The following is an 18,633-nucleotide window of genomic DNA, read 5'->3' on the forward strand; positions in this document are numbered from 1 at the left end:
TACAAGCATTTGTATTTATATTTTATTTTATATTTTAAGTCATTGTTTTCTGTAGATTTTAGTGTATTTCTTCCTTGTTACATATTGAGCGGATATAATCCATAAAAATTTGTTGAATTGTACATAATGGTTATAGAATCATTCTGAACTTTGCATTTACTGAAGAAAATTGAATCAAAACAACAGAAGCACAAATCACACTTGTCCAAATTTTGTTTTTCCAATAAATTAAGTTTATTTGTCAACAGTTGGTTTTACATTGTAGTTAGCAGGAACCATGCAGTCAAGCTCTTTATGGCCAATACTAATAATAAAGATATTTCACATCACAGGTCACATACATAAATAAACACAAACACCAAGCATTCCTCCCTTTGCATTTTACACCAAGGTTTTACACCTTTTCATATATACACAAGCTCAACATGAACCTTGCATGAAACTGTTTTTGTTTGTTTCTTTTTCTTTTTGTTGTTGCATGTTTTCATCACCTAACTGGGAAAGCAGTGGTTTTAATTAACAAAAAAAAGGTAGAAGTAGTAACAGTAGAGCAAGGCACACAATTATATTTTAAAGATTTCAAACCCTATTTTGTCCTACACACACACACACACACACACCCGTCTCAACACCAAACCCAAACCCCAGCGTCACTGCTAATCGTCATCTCAGGAGTTGTCTAGAAAATAAAAAAAGAAAACAATACATGGTACAGTAGTGGTGTACATACAGCAGTATTAATAACAACACACGTCCTTGTCAACAGTCATCAAATCTTAACACCTACACAACAACACCACTTCAGCTTGAGCCAACTTTGGTCGTGTTGCATAGATAAATTACCATTTTTGTTCCTACTTAGTTTTTATTTTTGGACGCCTGGTTCAACCTTCAGCTTGGGAAATGGTTTCATTCAGCAGGTTCTCAGGCAGAGCTCGAGATGACCCAATGATTGTGGATAGTATTTCCATCATGAGCGCATTTACTCTTTCCACAACCCTAGCAGCAGGTATATCCAACAATTCCTAGGATGAATCAGGGTCTCAAAATGATGATTGGTCACAAAAAGTATTTTTTTCCCTTTTCAGGGTCTCAGAAATGATTCAGGGTAAGTGATACCCGAAGGCTAGCAGGATGAGCATGCCAGAGGACTCACCACTCCCTGCCTTTTGTGAAAAATAATGGTATGGAAGCTGGAAACAACTGACGAAATGGTAAACTGTATGTCAACTGTGCTTGACCCTGACCTTCCCCAGATGAGATGGTCTACAGAAGATTCACCAAGCGTTCCCCCTACCTCCTCTCTCTAGCAGAAGTTGAGTGGTAAATACCAACTGTGCTGACTGGACTGACTAGAATCCTCGCAGATCGTTCTATCCACAAACCTCGCGTTTCAATCACAATAATACAGTTTTATTTTTGAACGTTTAGCTTCTACAATACGACTTATTGGCCTCTTTGTATCTCGTAAAGATTTAGGTTTGATTATGATTGTGCTGATGTGAATGTGGGTCTTTTAAACATGTTTTAGTATTTGTAGCTTTTATTGACACTAACTAAATTTCTACAGTATTTTGTGTCTCTCAACAATGGCGATGCATCTGTAAATCAGGACTAGGTTTCTTTTTATCGGTTAACACAAACTTTTCCCACCCTTTACATATTTCTTTAACAAGTTTACTTTCGTCAGATTATAGAGACTCTGTGTTTGTGGGATCCAGATGTGACAGTTTAGTGTATAACTCACAGGCTGCAGCAACAGGACATCAAGCTTCTCCCACAGCTACAAGTGTGAAAATACCAATCACAGGAATACTGACATCATCTATAGACACAGACCCAGGTGTAGTCTCAGGACATAACATGCTACTTGTGCAACAGAACGTTTACAGGAGAACAAGATGTTCACATCTGCAGCGCAAAAAGTCAAACACAGCATGAAGTCATGCAAACTGGCCAAAGATGTGTGTGTTGCAGTGGTGGCAGAACAATACTGAGGTAGCTCCAGAAAATGAGGATGAAGAAGAACAGAACCTGCTGGTTGCTCAAAGACAAACTAAGATTTTCAACTGGTCAGATTTCAGGTAAATGTCTCAGTTTATCTACGATGTATGATTGAAAAAGTACGTCAGTTTAACAGTTTTTAATTTCTGTAAGTCGAGTTACAACAACCTGAACAGCTGCTCTGGTTGTTGGAGGATTAACGTCCTCATTCCTGATTGGTCTTCAGATTGACTTTGTATTTTTTGTAAAGGTAGAACCAGACTGACTCAGGTCCAGTAAAGAACAGGAAGTAGATAAGATAAATAAGGAAACACAATAAGGAAGACGGGTCTATCAGGGTGTGAAGCAGGAGCATCCAGCTGATTCCAGGTCGACTCAACACCATTTCTCCACATCAGCCCACAGACGAACAAGTGTCTGTGTTTCATTTGTCCTTCAGATGCCACACACTCGTGAATTCACACAGTTTAACACAGTTCGAGTGGCGTGAGTGAATTCTTCTAGCAGTGTCAAACCATGACGCATCAAAACAAGCTGAAAAAACATGAAGTTCATAAGAAGATGCATCTGATTGTGTTGCATCATTTCTCTGTCGGTGAATGTGTTTTTTTTCTGTTCAGCCGAATCTTATGTAACAACTACAACATGTAACTCTCAGACCTGTGACTCAGTGAAACATCTCTCTCCTCATTCAACCTCGACCTGATTTTAAACTCAGTACGCTGTTTTGTTCCACATTTAAATTGTTGGATATAATTTCACTACATACGTTTCTTCCTAACTCTTAGAAATGATGCTGAAACTGTATTCGGATGTAAGTTCTATATATTGTCCTCAGAAATGTAAAGCTCAGCCAAACTCTACAAGCTGCTTCACGACCAATCACAAACCTGTCGGAGAGCAGGCTCAGTGATCCCTGCTGGATCTGTTCACAACACATAAGAATCAACCTGAAGGTCACCCTGAAATGTCCAGACTTTTAAAGATCAGTTCGGTCAACAGCTGTGAATTCTGGGAGATCAGAGGAGTGACAAGCTCCAGAAGCAGAGAGGAGGAGGCAGCCGGAGAGACGAAGCCCAGAAGAGAGATCAGCTCAGCGGGGAGGAGAGGGAGAGAGCTCCCTTATAGCTGGATCCTGGAGGTTCCAGCTCCCAACACAGGAAGTCTCTGATGGACGGAGAAAGACAGGAAACGCTCGTTAGTTCATCCACTGGACTTTATTTTGGCTTCTATTACTTAATGTTTTTGCATCTGTGTTTTATTCTTTATCAGTTAGTTACTGGATATGTTGTGAAATCTCTTCTTCCTGCGCTCTTCAACTCGTTCATACATTCAACTTGCTTTTGGACAAATTCTATTATTTTACTCTTTTTGATCTATTTGTTCTGATGTTAAAATGATATTTAATTTAATTTACTTTTGTTTCAAACATCCGACTGAATATTCAGCTGCAGCTGCATCACACACCTTCCTCCCGTATCAGATACACACACAGACACACACACACACACACACACACACACACACACACACACACAGACACACACACACACACACACACACACACAGGTGCAATTAAAGCAATCGTGAATGCGGCTCATGATGTGCTCTGTGACCCAGACAGCAGAAGGTCTGCAGCAAAACACAGGAGAGTGTGTGTGTGTGTGTGTGTGTGTGTGTGTCTGTGTGTGTCTGTGTGTGTGTGTCTGTGTGTGTGAACAGGTGGGCTAGACTGGGGCACGCCATGGGGGTCAGGACCAGCTGTATGCATCACTGATATGATGTGTGTGTGTGTGGGTGTGTGTGTCCTTTGTCATGGGTTTACATGCGTTGTGTGTGTGTGTGTGTGTGTGTGTGTGTGTGTGTATATACACTGAGCTTGATTTTGCACTTTCATGTGTGTATTTCTTTGCATGTGAGTGTGTATGCAGGTTTGTCCTCTGGTGTGTGTGTGTGTGTGTGTGTGTGTGTGTGTGTGTGAACAACATGTCTGTCTAACCTGCAGCTGTTGGGCTGTCAGAGCTTCTACCTGGACTTTTATGCCCTGCCCTCGGGGGTGTGTGTGTGTGTCTGTGTGTGTTAGTTTGTGTGTGTTTGGAGTATAGGGGCAGTAGGTTTTGCTTAGCCCTGGAGGCGCCCATAGGGCGGCCACATCTCTCACACACACACACACACACACTCACACACACACTCACACACACACACACTCACACACACACTCACACACACACTCACACACACACACACACACACACACACACACACACACGCACACACACAGATCAGTGATGATCTGTGTGTGTGTTCTGCAGCTTCCTGGTTTGATTTGATTTTAAAAACAGAAAAGAAGAAGAAATCCTCAACGAATTCTCTGCTCGTGTGAAACCTGGAGTTTTTAAAATCACACAATAATTCATGGAACTGGACGAAACTATTCCTGTGAGGTCACGTGACACTTATGTGTATATATATATATATATACACACATATACTGTATATATGTTTATGTTTATTTATTCTTATTTCAGCTGATAATGTTGAAGTGGTAAATACTGACGACGTCACTGTCAGTGCTGTAAACATTTATTTCTTAACAAATATTTCTGCAACAGGAAACGTTTCTTCTCTCGACAGAAAGTTGATTTTCTACTGGAAGATCTGCTGCTTTGATTCGTCTCCGTCTTCATACATTTCCTGTTACACAAAGAACTTAAATGACTTTGAAACCTGCAATAAAAATGAATTATTGATGAGTCTGGTTCCTTTTGTTTTAGCAGCTGAATCTGGATTCAACATTTCACTGTTGTTATTAATCATATTATATAATTATGTTATATTAATATGAAAGTTCAGAAGTGATACCGTGTGCATGTGTCATACAAAGTGTGGTGTATGTTTTTATTAGTGAAACGACATCGCAGCTTGAAAAGGACCGCCTCTGTCTTCAGTCCTGACTCTGTGATTGGTTGATCGGCAGTGACATCATTACATCATCACCTTCAAGCGACGCTGTTAACTTACCCTAACTGTCCCTGTCCTGGAGGCGGGGTGTCTCACTGAGGCCTGGCTCCGCCCCTGTGCTGCTCTGGTGGCATGATTGACAGCCGACTGAGCGCTCACCTGAGAGGGAGGGAGAAAAAACGGAAGTTACAAATTAGAGAAAGGGAGAGAAAAGGCTGAGACAGATCAAAAAGAGAGAAAGAGAAGAAGAAGAGAGTCGACACAGAAACTGGTTTCGTCAAATGAAAGTTAAACAAAATCCCACTTTATTCTTTAACAGTGACAAAAAGGGAGAGAGAGAGAGAGAGAGAGGTGGTGATGGATGGTGAGAGAGCGAGTAAAGGAGAGAGACAAACAAGAGAAGGGAGAGAAGAATAAATCAAAACAGCATTATCGGGCTGAAACGTTGTTTGTCTTTGTTTTCTAATCGGCTTGTTCTTTCTTTGAGCCCAAACTGATGAAAAGCTGCAAATTAAAACAACGAGCATCAGGCCGAAAACAATTCTCTCCCCCTCTCCACCACGCTCTCTTAATTGGTTCACCACTAATCACTTTGTAAAGACTTGTGTAGCTATTATCCCTCCCCATACGTCTACCAGTGTTACCAATTCACACACACACACACACACACACACTGTCATGCTTACATGCACACATACATGTAGACGCACATCGACCCCCATCTCTGTCTTTTCTTTTTGTTTGGTGCCGTTTTAATGAATTTATAAGATAATGAGGAAACTATAGGAGGAAACCGCTGAGAGTCAGGATTCTCTCCAAACCTCTGAATCCTCCGCTGCACGACCACAGGGAGAAAAAACTTCATCTCAAAAGTGCAAAAGATAAAATCTCAAAAACACATTAATAAAATCTCATTAGCAGAAAAATAAAAACTCAGACATTAAAAAAAAATTCTCAAGTTAAAAATGTGAGAATAAAAATAAATTCTAAAAAATAAAAAAATAAAAGAGCCACATACAAAAAATATGAAAAATATGAAAAAGCTAAAATACAAATATAAACATTTTAAAATACAAAAAAAATACATAAATCAAATTTTAAAAACATAAAAAAAAGAATCTCAGAAATAAAAACCATAAAACATTTTTTGTAATATGACAACAGAAAATTTCTGCATAATAAACAAATACTAAGATATTTGACACATTAGACTCCATCACTGAAACCACAGCCGCCATCACCCGCTTCACTTGAGCTACAGTCCTTCATTAAATCACATTTATAGCAGAGAGAAGGGAGCTGGCTAATTACTGCAGAGAGCAGACAATAACCACAAACATGTCACAAACATGTCACATGCTGGAATAAAAATAAACCACCAGGTGCTTCATTTCCTGCTTTGACAAAAGTGATTCGTTGTCAGATTTAGCCAGCAGCTAACTTACCTAGCTAGCATGTTGGCTAAGTGTAGCTGTAGCATCACTCGGAGCAGAGACAGCTGTGTGAGCCTGCTCAGTGTGACACAGCTGATCTCATAGTTTCCTACACTAAAGCCCCCACCAGCTAATCCACTGAAATGACTTGATTGTGGTCAGTGTTGTTGTGACCCGTCCCTCTTACTGCTGGGGGGTGTAATGAATATCGCAGCATCCAGGTGCCACTCGTGGGAACTCTTAAGTCTTGTTGATAGATTCTCGTCCTCGAAGGGAAAACCGCCGCGCTGTCTATTAGCAGATCGTTTGGAAAACCAGAGTCGGTCCGAGTAATTGTCTGGATCCTCCGGCGGAAGATGAATGAACCTGATTCTGTGCTACAGGGCAGTAAAAGTCTTATTTACGGCGGTTTAAATCCCACACAGGACACCTCGCTGCATTAACATGAGACAGACACGCAGCGGATCAGCTGAGCTCCTCTTTAACTGAGCAGGAGCAAAAGCCATTTGCATGAGGAAACAGAAAGTTTAAAAAGAAGCAGAAACAGGTGAATTCAGCGACGACATGAAGAGAAGGATCACTGCAGGAAGAAAAAGCTCATAGCTGATGAACCCTAATAAAATCTGACTGATAGTGATTATGCTGATGTTGTTCTGTGGACCTTAACCTCTTAACTGAAGAACTGAGAAGTCTGCAACCCCCCCCCCCCTCCAATAACACCTGAGGGAGGGAGGGGGAGGGAGGGGGAGATACCTGCAGGAGGAAAGAAACAACATGAGGAGAAAGAGGAGAAAAGGAGACAAGAGTACGGGTGTGAAATGGAGAGGAGGAGATAAAGGAGAGAAACAGAGGAGGGGAGGAGATATGAGGAGGTGAAGGTGATGAAAAGAGAGAAGGAGGAAAAAAGAAGGAAGGAAGAAAGGAAAAGAAACATGAGGAGAAAGAGGAGAAAAAGAGAAAAGAAAGTACAGGTGTGAGTGTAGAGGAGGGGGGAGGAGGGGGGAGGTGAAGCGTATCAGCACCTCTCACGTCTGTCCGGCCTCAGAAATGGAAATGAGAGAAACGCACAGCGGCCTCATTACATTCATCCCCAGCGAGGGGCTCGGCTCGGACTAATACCTGGAGTAGAGAGGTGAAGTGCGGTATCAAGGCCTGTATAATGTCCTGAGATAGCGGATCGGGCTAATATGTGGAACACTAACCTGCTTTGCCGCCACTGTCTTCGCTTCCTGCTGCGAGCCGCTCCGCCCTCCTCGTCTCCCCTTCTCCTCCTGCTTCACCCGCCGAGCATCCACCTCTCCTCGCCTCCCCCCCTCCTCCCTATCAGCCTCTCTCATCGCCGAGCAGTTAATTTTGGGATTAATACGCGTGGCGGCTGGCTCTTTTGAGGGATTTGTAGCGGAGCTGCAGACACTTATCTTGGTCATTACGGCGCCCATATTGGATTCAAGCGTTTTAGTATCTGCCAAACATTCGGCTGCGGAGGAGTCTATCGGGGCGACACGCGCCCAGGGATTAAGATAAGGAGGCCCCTCATTACGACTCCTCTCCTCCCGCGGCGCACTGACACTCGCAGCGACCGCGACTTCTCCTCCAGCGACATCACAGAGGAGGTACGGGTCCTCACCTTGCTTCTCTTCCTCGGCGCCAGAGGACACATTGGGAGGAGAGGGAGGGCTGCTGTCTTTCGGTGTGGAGCCGGGCACCCGGAGGGAGCGGGAGGAGGACGAGGAGACGGTGGCTGAGGGCGAGGAGGTGGAAAATGAGCTGTAGCCAGGCTCCAGGAGAGGAGGGAAGCAGCTCTGGGTCTCTTCTGTTGGCACTGTGGGGCCGGACCCCGGGAAATCCAGGTGATCCCGGTCTGACGAGCGGCTCAGACTATTACCAGGTTTGGAACCAGGCCCCTCTGGAGGCCAGGTACCGTTCGGTTCTGAGTGCGATGGACTGCAGCCAGACAAATCCTCCTTCAGCAGGTTCCTCCGCGGCTTCCTGGTGGGCGCCATGCTGTAGCAGAGGGGCGGGCCCAGGTAAACCTCCTCCGTGCAGGCCGCGAACAGGGTCTCCTCATCCCTGATGTCAGGGCTGGGGGGCAGGGACAGGGAGGGGCTCTCAGCTGCAGTCAGATCCAGGGCGCAGAGGTTGCTCCTGGAGTCGAGGATGGGGGAGGAGCGTCTGGAGGTGCTGGTGAACAGCTCGGGGGGGCTCGGGCTACGGAGGCCTTGCGTCGGCGTCACGTACGACGGGATGCTGTAGGGCGCCGGCGTGGAGCTCTTGTCCTCGGAGCACTGACTGACCTCGCCGCAGTCGCTGTCGTGGGAGGAGAGAGACAGGTAGGAGTAGAAGTCTCCCTTACGCAGGTGGAGCGGCCGGTGGGAGTGTTCCAGCACCTGGAGGAGGAGCAGCAGGAGCAGGAGGTTTATTTATGTATTTCTGACGTGACATGTCCTTAAACCCATTCTCTCTCTCTGTTTCTCCTTTTCTATTATATCTATATCTATATCTATATCTATATCTATATACACACCTGACATGATTACCAAACCGCCCAGCCCCCATTTGCATATTAATATTTTACACTTTTTACATGAGCAAAGTTTTTTCTGCCTGATTTCTTCTTCTTTTCAGAAATCAAAGGAAGACTGAGAACTGATTAGCTTTTAGATTTTCCTCACTCGCGATAGATACTGAAGAAATTAGTCATTACATCCTAAAAGTTATGATCCGTGATGCGATTTATTGAATTACTGCGACTCAGTGAGCAAATCAACTGAGAGAACTTTCACTACTTTTCCTCGAGGTCAGACTTCAGACGCTGCATCTGCAAAGATGTTTGTTTTCAACATCTGCAGCAGCTGTTTCCTCTTTAACCTTCTGAGCCCCACGCATGTTTCTATTAATATCTCTGTGATGACGCCGCGCAGAAATGTGGTTTAAATGTTGTTTGAATCTGTCGACTCTCCACTTTCCGTTTCATATTCTCGTGAGATCGTAAGAGACTCAGAGCTGGAGCCTCTAAAATCTGGTTACAGTAAAGTGACAACAGGCTTTTATTCTACATTTATCTACTATCTGACTCACGTGTTGCACTATTCTAATGAACCTAAGACGCTGGTGAACACATCGCATCAGTAAAGGTTTGTTTTCAGCAGAGATCTGAAGAAATGAACTGGGGGAACTGGGCTTCAGTTTCTCAGCGTTTGGGCCGGATGATGTTTGCTCGGTGTAAAGAGTCGGAGACATAAAACACCTGGTTTCATCTTATAAAGAAATAATGAGAACGCCCTCAGACCTGGGAGGGTTAATGAGGTTTATGTTTGTGATGTAAAGTGAGTTTGGTCATGAACACGTCACCTTGTCTCTGATCTGCGTCAGTGATGCGGAGCTGTGGTCTGGACCCGACCCGCCGGTCTCGGCCCGGTTCGGTTCTTCAGGCTGATCCTCTTTGCTCTTCAGCGCCAGCGAAGTCAAGTCGATGATCTCCATCACGAAGTCGTGCACGTTCTCCTTCTTGCCCTCGTCCCCGCCGCAGGGATGCAGGGCGGAGGAGGGGGAGGGGAGGTGGTGGAAGCAGGACGAGTGGGAGCTGTGGCGTCTTTTCGGAGGCAGGGACGAGTCCTTGTCTCGGACCTCCCTCCTCGTCTCCTCTGTAACGAACGACGAGAACTTGAACTTCTCCTGAATGGTGATGGCCTTCCTGCCGCCGACCGCCGGCCTGCTGTTGTGCATAGCATCGTGGGATCTGCAGTCCTCAACTGGCGAGAAGGAGGGAGGCGAGGGGAGGGAGGAGCTGTGACAGGGCAGCTCTCCCCGCAGCTCTCCCACCAATGAGGAAGCGCGTTTGAGCGGGAGGAGCTCGCGGGTCGGCGATGAAGACGGCACCTTGGTTGAGTTTGATTCTGTTTTCACGATCAGGTCGCCGACGTCTTGAATCGACTCTCCGGTTTTGGCGAACACGTACACCTCCCTCAGCGACTCTCCTTTCTTGGTGAACACGCTGGACTCCTCCCTGAGAAGCTCGTCGTCTTCGTCCTTCCCTTTCAAACAGCTCTGCTCCACGTTCCCGTTCTCCACGTCGTCTACAAACTGGCTGATGTAGCTTCTGGTGGCGTTCCTCCTGTTCTCCTCCTCCTCCTCCTCCTGCTGCTCCTTCTTCTCTCTTTTCACCTTGTTGTTGCCACTGTTAGCGTTGGTCTCCATCAGCTTTGCGGCTGAGCGGTTCAGAAAACAGTGCGGCTCCTTGTTCTGGGAGGAGCCGGTGAAGGCGGAGGACAGGTGGGTCCCACACTGCAGCTCGTCACGGAGGCCCGCCTCGGTTTTAGAGGAGGAGGAGGTGCGAGGAGATCGGATCCAACTCTGCAGCTCCCTCTTCATGTACTCCAGCCCCAGCACGTAGGAGCCCTCCATCTCCTCCTCATCGTCATCCTCGTCGTCCTCGTTGCCGGAGGAGGCGCCGCTCAGCCTGTCCTCCTCCTCGTCCTCTCCGTCCCGCACGCCGAGCTCCTCCTCGGTGAGCGTGAGCGTGGAGGATGAAAGGAGGTCGCTGTCGTCCTCGTCCTCGTCTGTGCACGCCGAAGACACGTTCACCACCATGCTCAGACTCGCCGCGTCCGCTTCATCCATCCCTTGCCCTCCCCGGCTGTTTCCATGGCAACGTTTCCTACAGGAGCCCGAGTTGGCGTTTGCCGCCATGGTGGGATCCAGGAAGATGTGGCGTTGATTTCTGAGCATGGCGAAATCCTCGGAGCCCAGAGACGAGTCCTCGGTGCTGCTCAGCTCCGTCAGCGACGCTGTGGCTGAGCTCTCGTTGATCAGAGACGGCGGTCCTTTCCGGGAGGAGCCCGAGATCCCAGAGAGGGGCGCGTGTCGGCCTCCAAGAGAGGGGGAGGCGGGAAGTCTGCTCCGCTGCAGGGAGCTGCTCCGAAGCGTCATGTCAGAAACGCTGCGGGTCATCTTCGCCGCCAGAGGACTCTGGATGTCCTCCAGGCGCTTCAGGAGGTCGAGGGTTCTTCGGCTCAGCTCCCCGGAGGACGGTTCTCCCTGCGCATGTTCAACCTTCTCCTCCTTCCCCGCTTCTTCTCCATCCACCTCCCGGCTCTGCCCCAGGTCCAGCTCCCCCAGGCTCGCCATGCTGCCCCCGGTCTCCGCCTCAGCGCCGCGACACGGGGCCAGGCAGCTCTCCAGAGAGGCGCTACGCTGCAGCGGGTCTTTGGAGGGAAACAGCTCCACGCCCAGCGCCAGCAGCGACTCCAGAGAGGAGCCCTGGGATAACACGGGACTGGAGGCGTGGCGGCTGATGGCGGGAGGCGTCTCCAGGCCGTTAAACTGCTCAGCTTTGAACGCTGTGATGTCACTGCGGGGCTTGAAGGGCTTGGAGGAATGTCCACCCACCTCAAAGTCAGAGTCAGAGTCGGCGGGCGTCAGGATCCCTCGCCCGTTGATCAGGATCTCGACCGCCTCCCCTCCTCCCCTCCTGTGCCTCCTCCTCTTCTCCTCCTCTCTGTTTCTCCTCCATCCTTTCTCCTCCGTCTTGATTCTTTGGTTGAACTTGGTTCCATCCTTCCTCTCCTCCTCGTCCTCCTCTTCCTCTCCCTGGATTTCGGAGTTGGTCGCCGTCTCCATGTCTCCCGTATCACTGACGATCCCACTCTCGCACTCTGACCGCCGACTGTTCGCCGACTGGCCGCTTCCTCTGCCGCCCTCCCGCTCGCTCTCCCCGTCCCGGTATCCCGTGATCCTATCTCCTCCTTGGCTGTTTGACACCAGACCCCCCAGGAGGTCTGGGAGGGACTCGATGGAGGAGAAGGAGGAGTCTTTACTCAGGCTCTTCAGCAGGAGTTGTTGTTTCTGTTTCCCTGGTTTGGTTTTGAGCAGAGAGGAAGGAGTGTGAGGAAACGGCGGCTGTCTGTAGAGCTGCACGTTATGGAGGCTGTACACCTGGTAGATGTTGTTGTTGGGGGGGACGGGTTGGGAGGACAAGCTGGGCTGGACCTCTGATGAGGATCCTCTCATAATACTGGACATATTCTCAGGACACTGATTGGCTGGGACGCCGGTTCGAACCCTGTCCGGCTGATTCCCGTTGGACAGAGCGCCGTCCGGAGGCAGATCCGGTTCTGAGGGGAGGTGGAGCATGAGGTCGGGCTCCGGTGCTTCCTGCGGCTCCGGTTCTGTCATCGTCATGTCGGTCTCGTCCCATTCCCAGGAGTCATCCGGCGCCGGTGCCACGGGACCGGCCGGGACCGGGCTGATCTGGTGGAGGTCGACCAGACCCGGTTCAAGAAAGTTTCCAGGAACCTGAAGAGGAAAGAGGAGAGAGGAAGAAAAAAGACAAAGGTCATAAACACGATCCCATCCGATACGAGACGTCACACACAGAAAATCAATAAGTCAAGGATTGTAGCTAAACACTGGAAGCATCGTTATATTGATCTCATCTTCAGTGTACGAGTCACTGTTCCTCAGGTTGGTCACTGCTGACATAAAGAGGACATGTTCAGAATCTGACAGATTAATCTTCATCCACAACTTCACCCTGAGACTAAATGCTGTGTGTGGGTGTTCACCACTTAATACACAGGCATTTCGGCAAATATTGAATCCTAAATCAATCAAAACCTTCCTCGAAGCAAGTGTCACTTTCTTGAAACTGCCTAATTACGTCTTGTCGAATGTTACTGACACTAATTTCCAGGAAACGGAGCTTAACGATTCACATTTTCCTCTTTTTCAATCCAAAAAAAAAAACCCAAACATGAGTTCTGTTCAGACAGAAGTCTGAGGCAGCGTGGTTTAAAATCCAGAGGGTCCAGTTCATAAGTGTGTTGTTGTTAAAGAAAGGCGGTTTTCTATTATCATTTAAAGTGCAGCAAATGTTTTAGTTTGTGCTATCAAACGCTGAGGGAGTATAGGTTATGGTTTTCTTTTTTTGTTGTTGTTGTTTTGGCACCAAACTCTTTAAAAAGACGTGTCGCAAATCCTGTGTCCTCCCTGAGAGCGCTGTGTGGACTCTGTTTGAAAGAGACACGCTGACACCCGACTCTGATAGAACACGTTCTGTGATCATTTAAAAAAAAAAAAAAAGAGTAAAATCAGCCCACCCCAAAGCAATTGCTCATAAATCTCAACACAAATTATTCCGCTCTGGAACAAAGCGATGAATTATTCAAAAACGACTTCTGAGAGAAAGAGCACGAAGCTGAAAACCCCAAAGTAAATACGTAATCAAAATCCTTCAGAAAGCTCGGCTGTCTAAAAATATGCTTAGACACAGGAATTCTTCCCTTCCACAGACATAATTATACAAATTGCTCCGCGTCTCATTAACAAGAGAGGGGGGTAATTCGTATTAGCCATTCATAGCCTATTAATCTAATAAACTAGTTGGCTCTGTGTGTGTGAGAGTGTGTGTGTGAGAGTGTGTGTGTGTGGATGTGGGTCTGTGTAATGAATTTCTATTAGATTTGTGTTTATTCCCCTTGTGCTGATAAGGGAGATGGGGGTAATGACTGAACTGGGTTTTGCCGCTGCAGACGCATTCAAAAACACATTCAGCGCTGAGGGGAGAGGCTATCAATCAGCTTAATCCAATCAAATCGAGTATTTGATGACCCACGAAAACCTTGTATATAATTTATATCTGTAATTTATCTAATTTCTATAATTCCGTAACAGTTTACAGCTGAATTGTGGGTATTTTAACGACTGCAGGCGGAGGAGGGGAGGTGACTCGCGGTGTCCGGTCGCCACGGTGGCTTCAAAAACACTTTCAAAACAAGAAGAAGAAGAAGCAGGAAATAACTCTAAAGTGTTGCTGGGAACCCGCCAAAGACGAAGAGCTTGGCAGCGCAGACAAATCTACCAGTCAAACAGTGGTGATAATTTCCCGCCCAGACTCCAGCAACGTGCCGGGGTGTTCCTCTGGAAACTGTCGGAGCAGATGTTCCCCGAGCTTTCCGCAGGATTTACTGGCCTTAGAGGGTCCGAATGAAACCACACTGAATTTATATTGTTGATTTTATTTATACATGTGCTCACTGGGGTTTCATATCTCTGATACTGAGACACTAAAATCACCGGCCTGTTTCCAGATGTGCCCACATGTGCAGGGTGTGTAAGGAGAACCGGGACTCAGCGGTTAAAACACATCTGGAGTTTTTCTCAGTCGTAGCGACAATTGATGAATGAAAAAGAAAAAACTAATTCCCCAAATTTTGGGGACTTTGACTTTTAAACCGATAGAGAGAAAAAAGGAGATAAATTGAGCTGTGTGTTTGATTTGTGTTTAATTGAGATGTACTGCAAAATCATAAATGTCAGATGAATAAAGATGTCAGCACACAGGCTGAGGGCATTTAAATCGTTATGTTGTTTAGAAAACGTTCTACAGGCTTCAGTGGTCGACACACTGAAGTGTTAAATGTTTGTCAAACTGTCTGTGAGTAGTAGAGAGTAGTTTATATGTGTTGTTTTCGATATTAAAGGAGCTATTTGTAAGTTTTGCTATTGCTACATAGCTAGCGTTAGCATTATATTCAGGCTCAAACTTCCTTCTATCAATCACCTAGAACTGTCTCCAGTGACAGAAACCAACCCTCTTATTTTGCTTCTATCTCTATCACTTCTTTCTTTCTACTGAAGTTAGCATGCTAACCAGCTAGCTCTGGCCCGTCTCGTCACTTTCCGATACCGTGTCACAGTAGCGTTCATTTGGCAAGACTGGTAAGTAAACAGCTGTTAATGCTAACTCTAGCTATGTAGCGATAGCAAAACCTACAAATAGCTCCTTTAAATCAACTCGTATATAAATCCAAACATTATTATTTGAACTGGTTGTTTAACAGTGTTGTTGGACTTCGCTGCGACTGTCTGTTTGTCTGTTAGCATAGCTTCTCCAGTTTATACTTTATCTTTGAGATTTACATCAGAAATGATCGGTGTGACAGTTGTACGGAAATGTGGATGAAGCTAACAGGTTGCATTCCTTGGGACAACGGACAGAACAGGTGCAACAACTTGATACAGGTATTTGACAGTTAAAACATCACCACAACACTACTGAACTATCTGGGGAGTCAGGTGATCTGTGAGCTTTATTTTAATGGTTAAGTCCTTGGTGTGAAAAAGTTTGAGAAACACTGCTCTAGACAAAAAGGTCCCGGTCTCTAAATCATGGGCGTAGGTTTGCATATGGACAGTAGGGACACCAATACTTTGGGAATACAGAATTGTTCCCACCAATGTCTAAGTGAACTCGTTCATGCTATGTTCGGAGTGAAGTCATATTAGATTATTCTGATGTGCTTTCCAAGAGGCTACGTCTCCAAGACAACCAATTTAGGAATGCTAGCATTTGATTGGCTGAAAGGGGGGAGGCTATCCGAATGCTCATGTCATGGTAACTAATGTCATCAGCCTTTCCACCGTGGAAAACTGTCAACTGATGTTATTTAACCATGCTAGCTAGCATTAACCATCAGGTTGCTAGCATGAGTAAACAAAATGGTGGATATATCAAAGTATGAGTTGAATTTCTTTCCCATGAATCCCATGAAAATGTCATGAATGAATTATTTAGTAGGAAGTAGAGCAGCTGATGAGGAAACAGGTGCATCTTCAGGGTTTTAGGTTTTAAAATGATGTTGATTAAATAAATGCTATTAACTGTAAATTACTATTAACTAACTAATGAAATAAAGTCAGATCTTTAAGTCTCTTTGATTGGCCGGTTTGTTGCATCCCGACCAATGCTGATACCAAACCTACGCCCTCGTTTAAAATCAATAATGTTGATCGTCTGGGAACCAGGAAGGAGATCAGAACGTTTCATGTCAACCTGCTGATTTATACAGTCAACAGGTCAAAGTCACCTGGTCAGTTTTTTTTTTACTGTGATCAGACTGTGAGCATCTTCACATGAACTTTATCAGACTGTGGTGTTTACAGCGGCTCCTCCTCACTGTAGTTCCCGCTTTAATCGCAGCTTGTGACAATGTGTGTGTGTGTGTGTGTGTGTGTGTGTGTGTGTGCACAGGGGGGGACCTGTGCAGTGTTTTTTGGGGGTGGAAAAGGGAAACTTTTTTTTCCCATTAGCTCTGGTTTGACTGCTCCCATTTGTTAGCATAGCATCTGAAGGCCCAAGGAGAGCGCGGCTATCTAGCAGCATCTGGGTGATTATTCATGTGCCTGTGCTCCTCCTGGAGCTTCTGCTGCTGCTGGAGTCTCTGCTGGCTCTCTGCTGTACCAGTTGTCAAAGTGCTGAGGGAGCACCGGCATCACCGGTCTGATTCAAAATGAATAGGAGCGCGCAGATAAATCACCTCTCCATGCAGAGTGGAGGAGCAGACAGGCTGCTTTGAATGTAATTGCAAACGGTGAATGAAAACCTCCATATGTTGCTCATAACTCCTCTCTAAAATATATTTCATAATCATGAGGAAAGTGTTCTAAAATATAATTTCCATATATTACATTCGACTTACAGGTATACTTTGTGAAACCTCATCCCCATAACACCCTGCAGCTTTAATTTAGACTCATTTACATCAAATCAAAGATAAAACAGGATCCTTCATCTGCTCTGCGAACAGCGGCACATACACACCAACTCTTCCTGGAATAAGAAGAGGAGAAAATGTGTCTCGTACCATAACAACGCCTCTGATACAAAATCACAGGTTCAAAGCAAACCGTGACTGCATGGTGGGGCTGCTGCAGCCGCAGAGGTCACCCTCAGGGTTCTCATACCAGATATTTGATCATTTAACAGGCACGACCTCATGTGTTTGATGCTGATCTATCCGTCCGTTCACTGATCAACTGCTTCCCAAACGGCCATTAAATCTGTTGTGGATGTTTGTGATTCTCAGAGGATGAATCCTAAAGACCCCGTCCAATCAAACTCGTGTCCATGTGGTGTTTTACATATGATACAAGGTGTAGCATGAGCGGAATAAGCAGTCAACGCCATGGCTGAGGATTTCCACCTTGGACAGGCAGCCTCGCAGGGTGGTGCTGTCCTTACCGCTTCGCCACATCACACCTGTGATGGTCTTTGTGCTGAGGTGAAACCAGGGGCCTCAGAGCACAGGTCAGCCAGAGCTCATTATCTGTATTTGATAGCTAAGTTAGCTAAAGTAGCTAAGTAAGAGCTGGCGATCACGACCAGGATCAGGAGTTTAGCTAACGTTAGCATCACATTCTTAGCTGTTGGATGTCAAGCTGAACACGCATGTTATCAATTAGTGTTAAGTCATTAGCATTGTGATACATCATCCTGTACAAGTCTCTTCTTCTTCTTCTTCTTGTTTGGAGTCGGTTTCCAGTTTGAACAAATGATTTACTGCTATATTAAACTGTGTAGCATACAGGTAGCTAGCAAAACAGAAAGCTAGCAGAGTGTTGTCTAATGAGGTGAAGGTGTAGAGTCACATCCAAACCATTTCAAGACTGTGAAGGGATTTTTTTTTTTTATTGGAAGAAACTCATAAATATAAAAATGTAAAACTAAATATCTTTTTAATTTTGAGTTTTAATCAAAATGCACAAAAACAAAAGAGGAAGTTTAAAGGAATGAACTTTCTCACCGAGGCTGAGACAAAACACTTTCACTCTCTGTGTTAAATACAAGGCTAAAACCAGAAGACGGTTAGCTGTTAGGCTAAGGTCTTTATGCTAAGCTAAGCTAACCATCTTCTTATCTTACTCTATACAAAGTGTTTCAAACCTGAGGACTTTATATAAAAAACATATTAAACAGGAACCAGAGAAAGTTTCTGTGATCAGTGACTCAAGTCAATTAATTTTGTGACAAACAACTAATTGATTAATCGACAAATTGCTTCAGTTTTAATCACACTGGTCTGAGTTTTAGTATGTAGACATCACACACACACACACACACACACACACACACACAAATGCTCATTATACACACATACGCATTTGCACAGTAACACACACATTAGTTGCTTTCACCTGCAGAAACAAACCATTACACACAAACATCAGGCAGCTGCACCCAAGCAAGGACACTCTCTCACACACACACACACACACACACACACACACACACACACACACACACACACACAAACCAGGAGAGGACAATCGTTTTATCACTCAGCAGAAGTGTTTTTTTATAAGCTAAACCACCCAGATATATGCCTCTCTGGTTCTTTCTCTACATCCCTCCCCCTTCTCCCTGGTTCCCTCTCTCTCTCTCTCTCTCTCTCTCTCT

At 45.7% G+C, this 18,633-nt stretch overlaps 1 protein-coding gene across 1 annotated transcript in view; it reads right to left on the reverse strand.

Annotated features, from left to right (window-relative positions):
• Window positions 1-210: 210 nt before the first annotated feature.
• Window positions 211-18,633, reverse strand: part of akap6 (A kinase (PRKA) anchor protein 6) — a 157,263-nt gene continuing 138,840 nt past the window's right edge. The window contains exons 19-22 of the mRNA XM_023421059.1: window positions 9,750-12,692; window positions 7,601-8,785; window positions 5,026-5,124; window positions 211-3,171 (exon numbers count right to left, since the gene is read on the reverse strand). Coding sequence (XP_023276827.1) covers window positions 3,127-3,171; window positions 5,026-5,124; window positions 7,601-8,785; window positions 9,750-12,692 — 4,272 coding nt within the window. The 3' untranslated portion in view covers window positions 211-3,126. The remainder of the gene's footprint in view (window positions 3,172-5,025; window positions 5,125-7,600; window positions 8,786-9,749; window positions 12,693-18,633) is intronic.

The sequence above is a fragment of the Seriola lalandi genome, unplaced genomic scaffold (genome assembly GCF_002814215.2).
Source record: "Seriola lalandi dorsalis isolate HSWRI2012SDOR001 ecotype SW California unplaced genomic scaffold, Sedor1 jcf7180002054662, whole genome shotgun sequence".
NCBI classification, from domain to species: domain Eukaryota; kingdom Metazoa; phylum Chordata; class Actinopteri; order Carangiformes; family Carangidae; genus Seriola; species Seriola lalandi.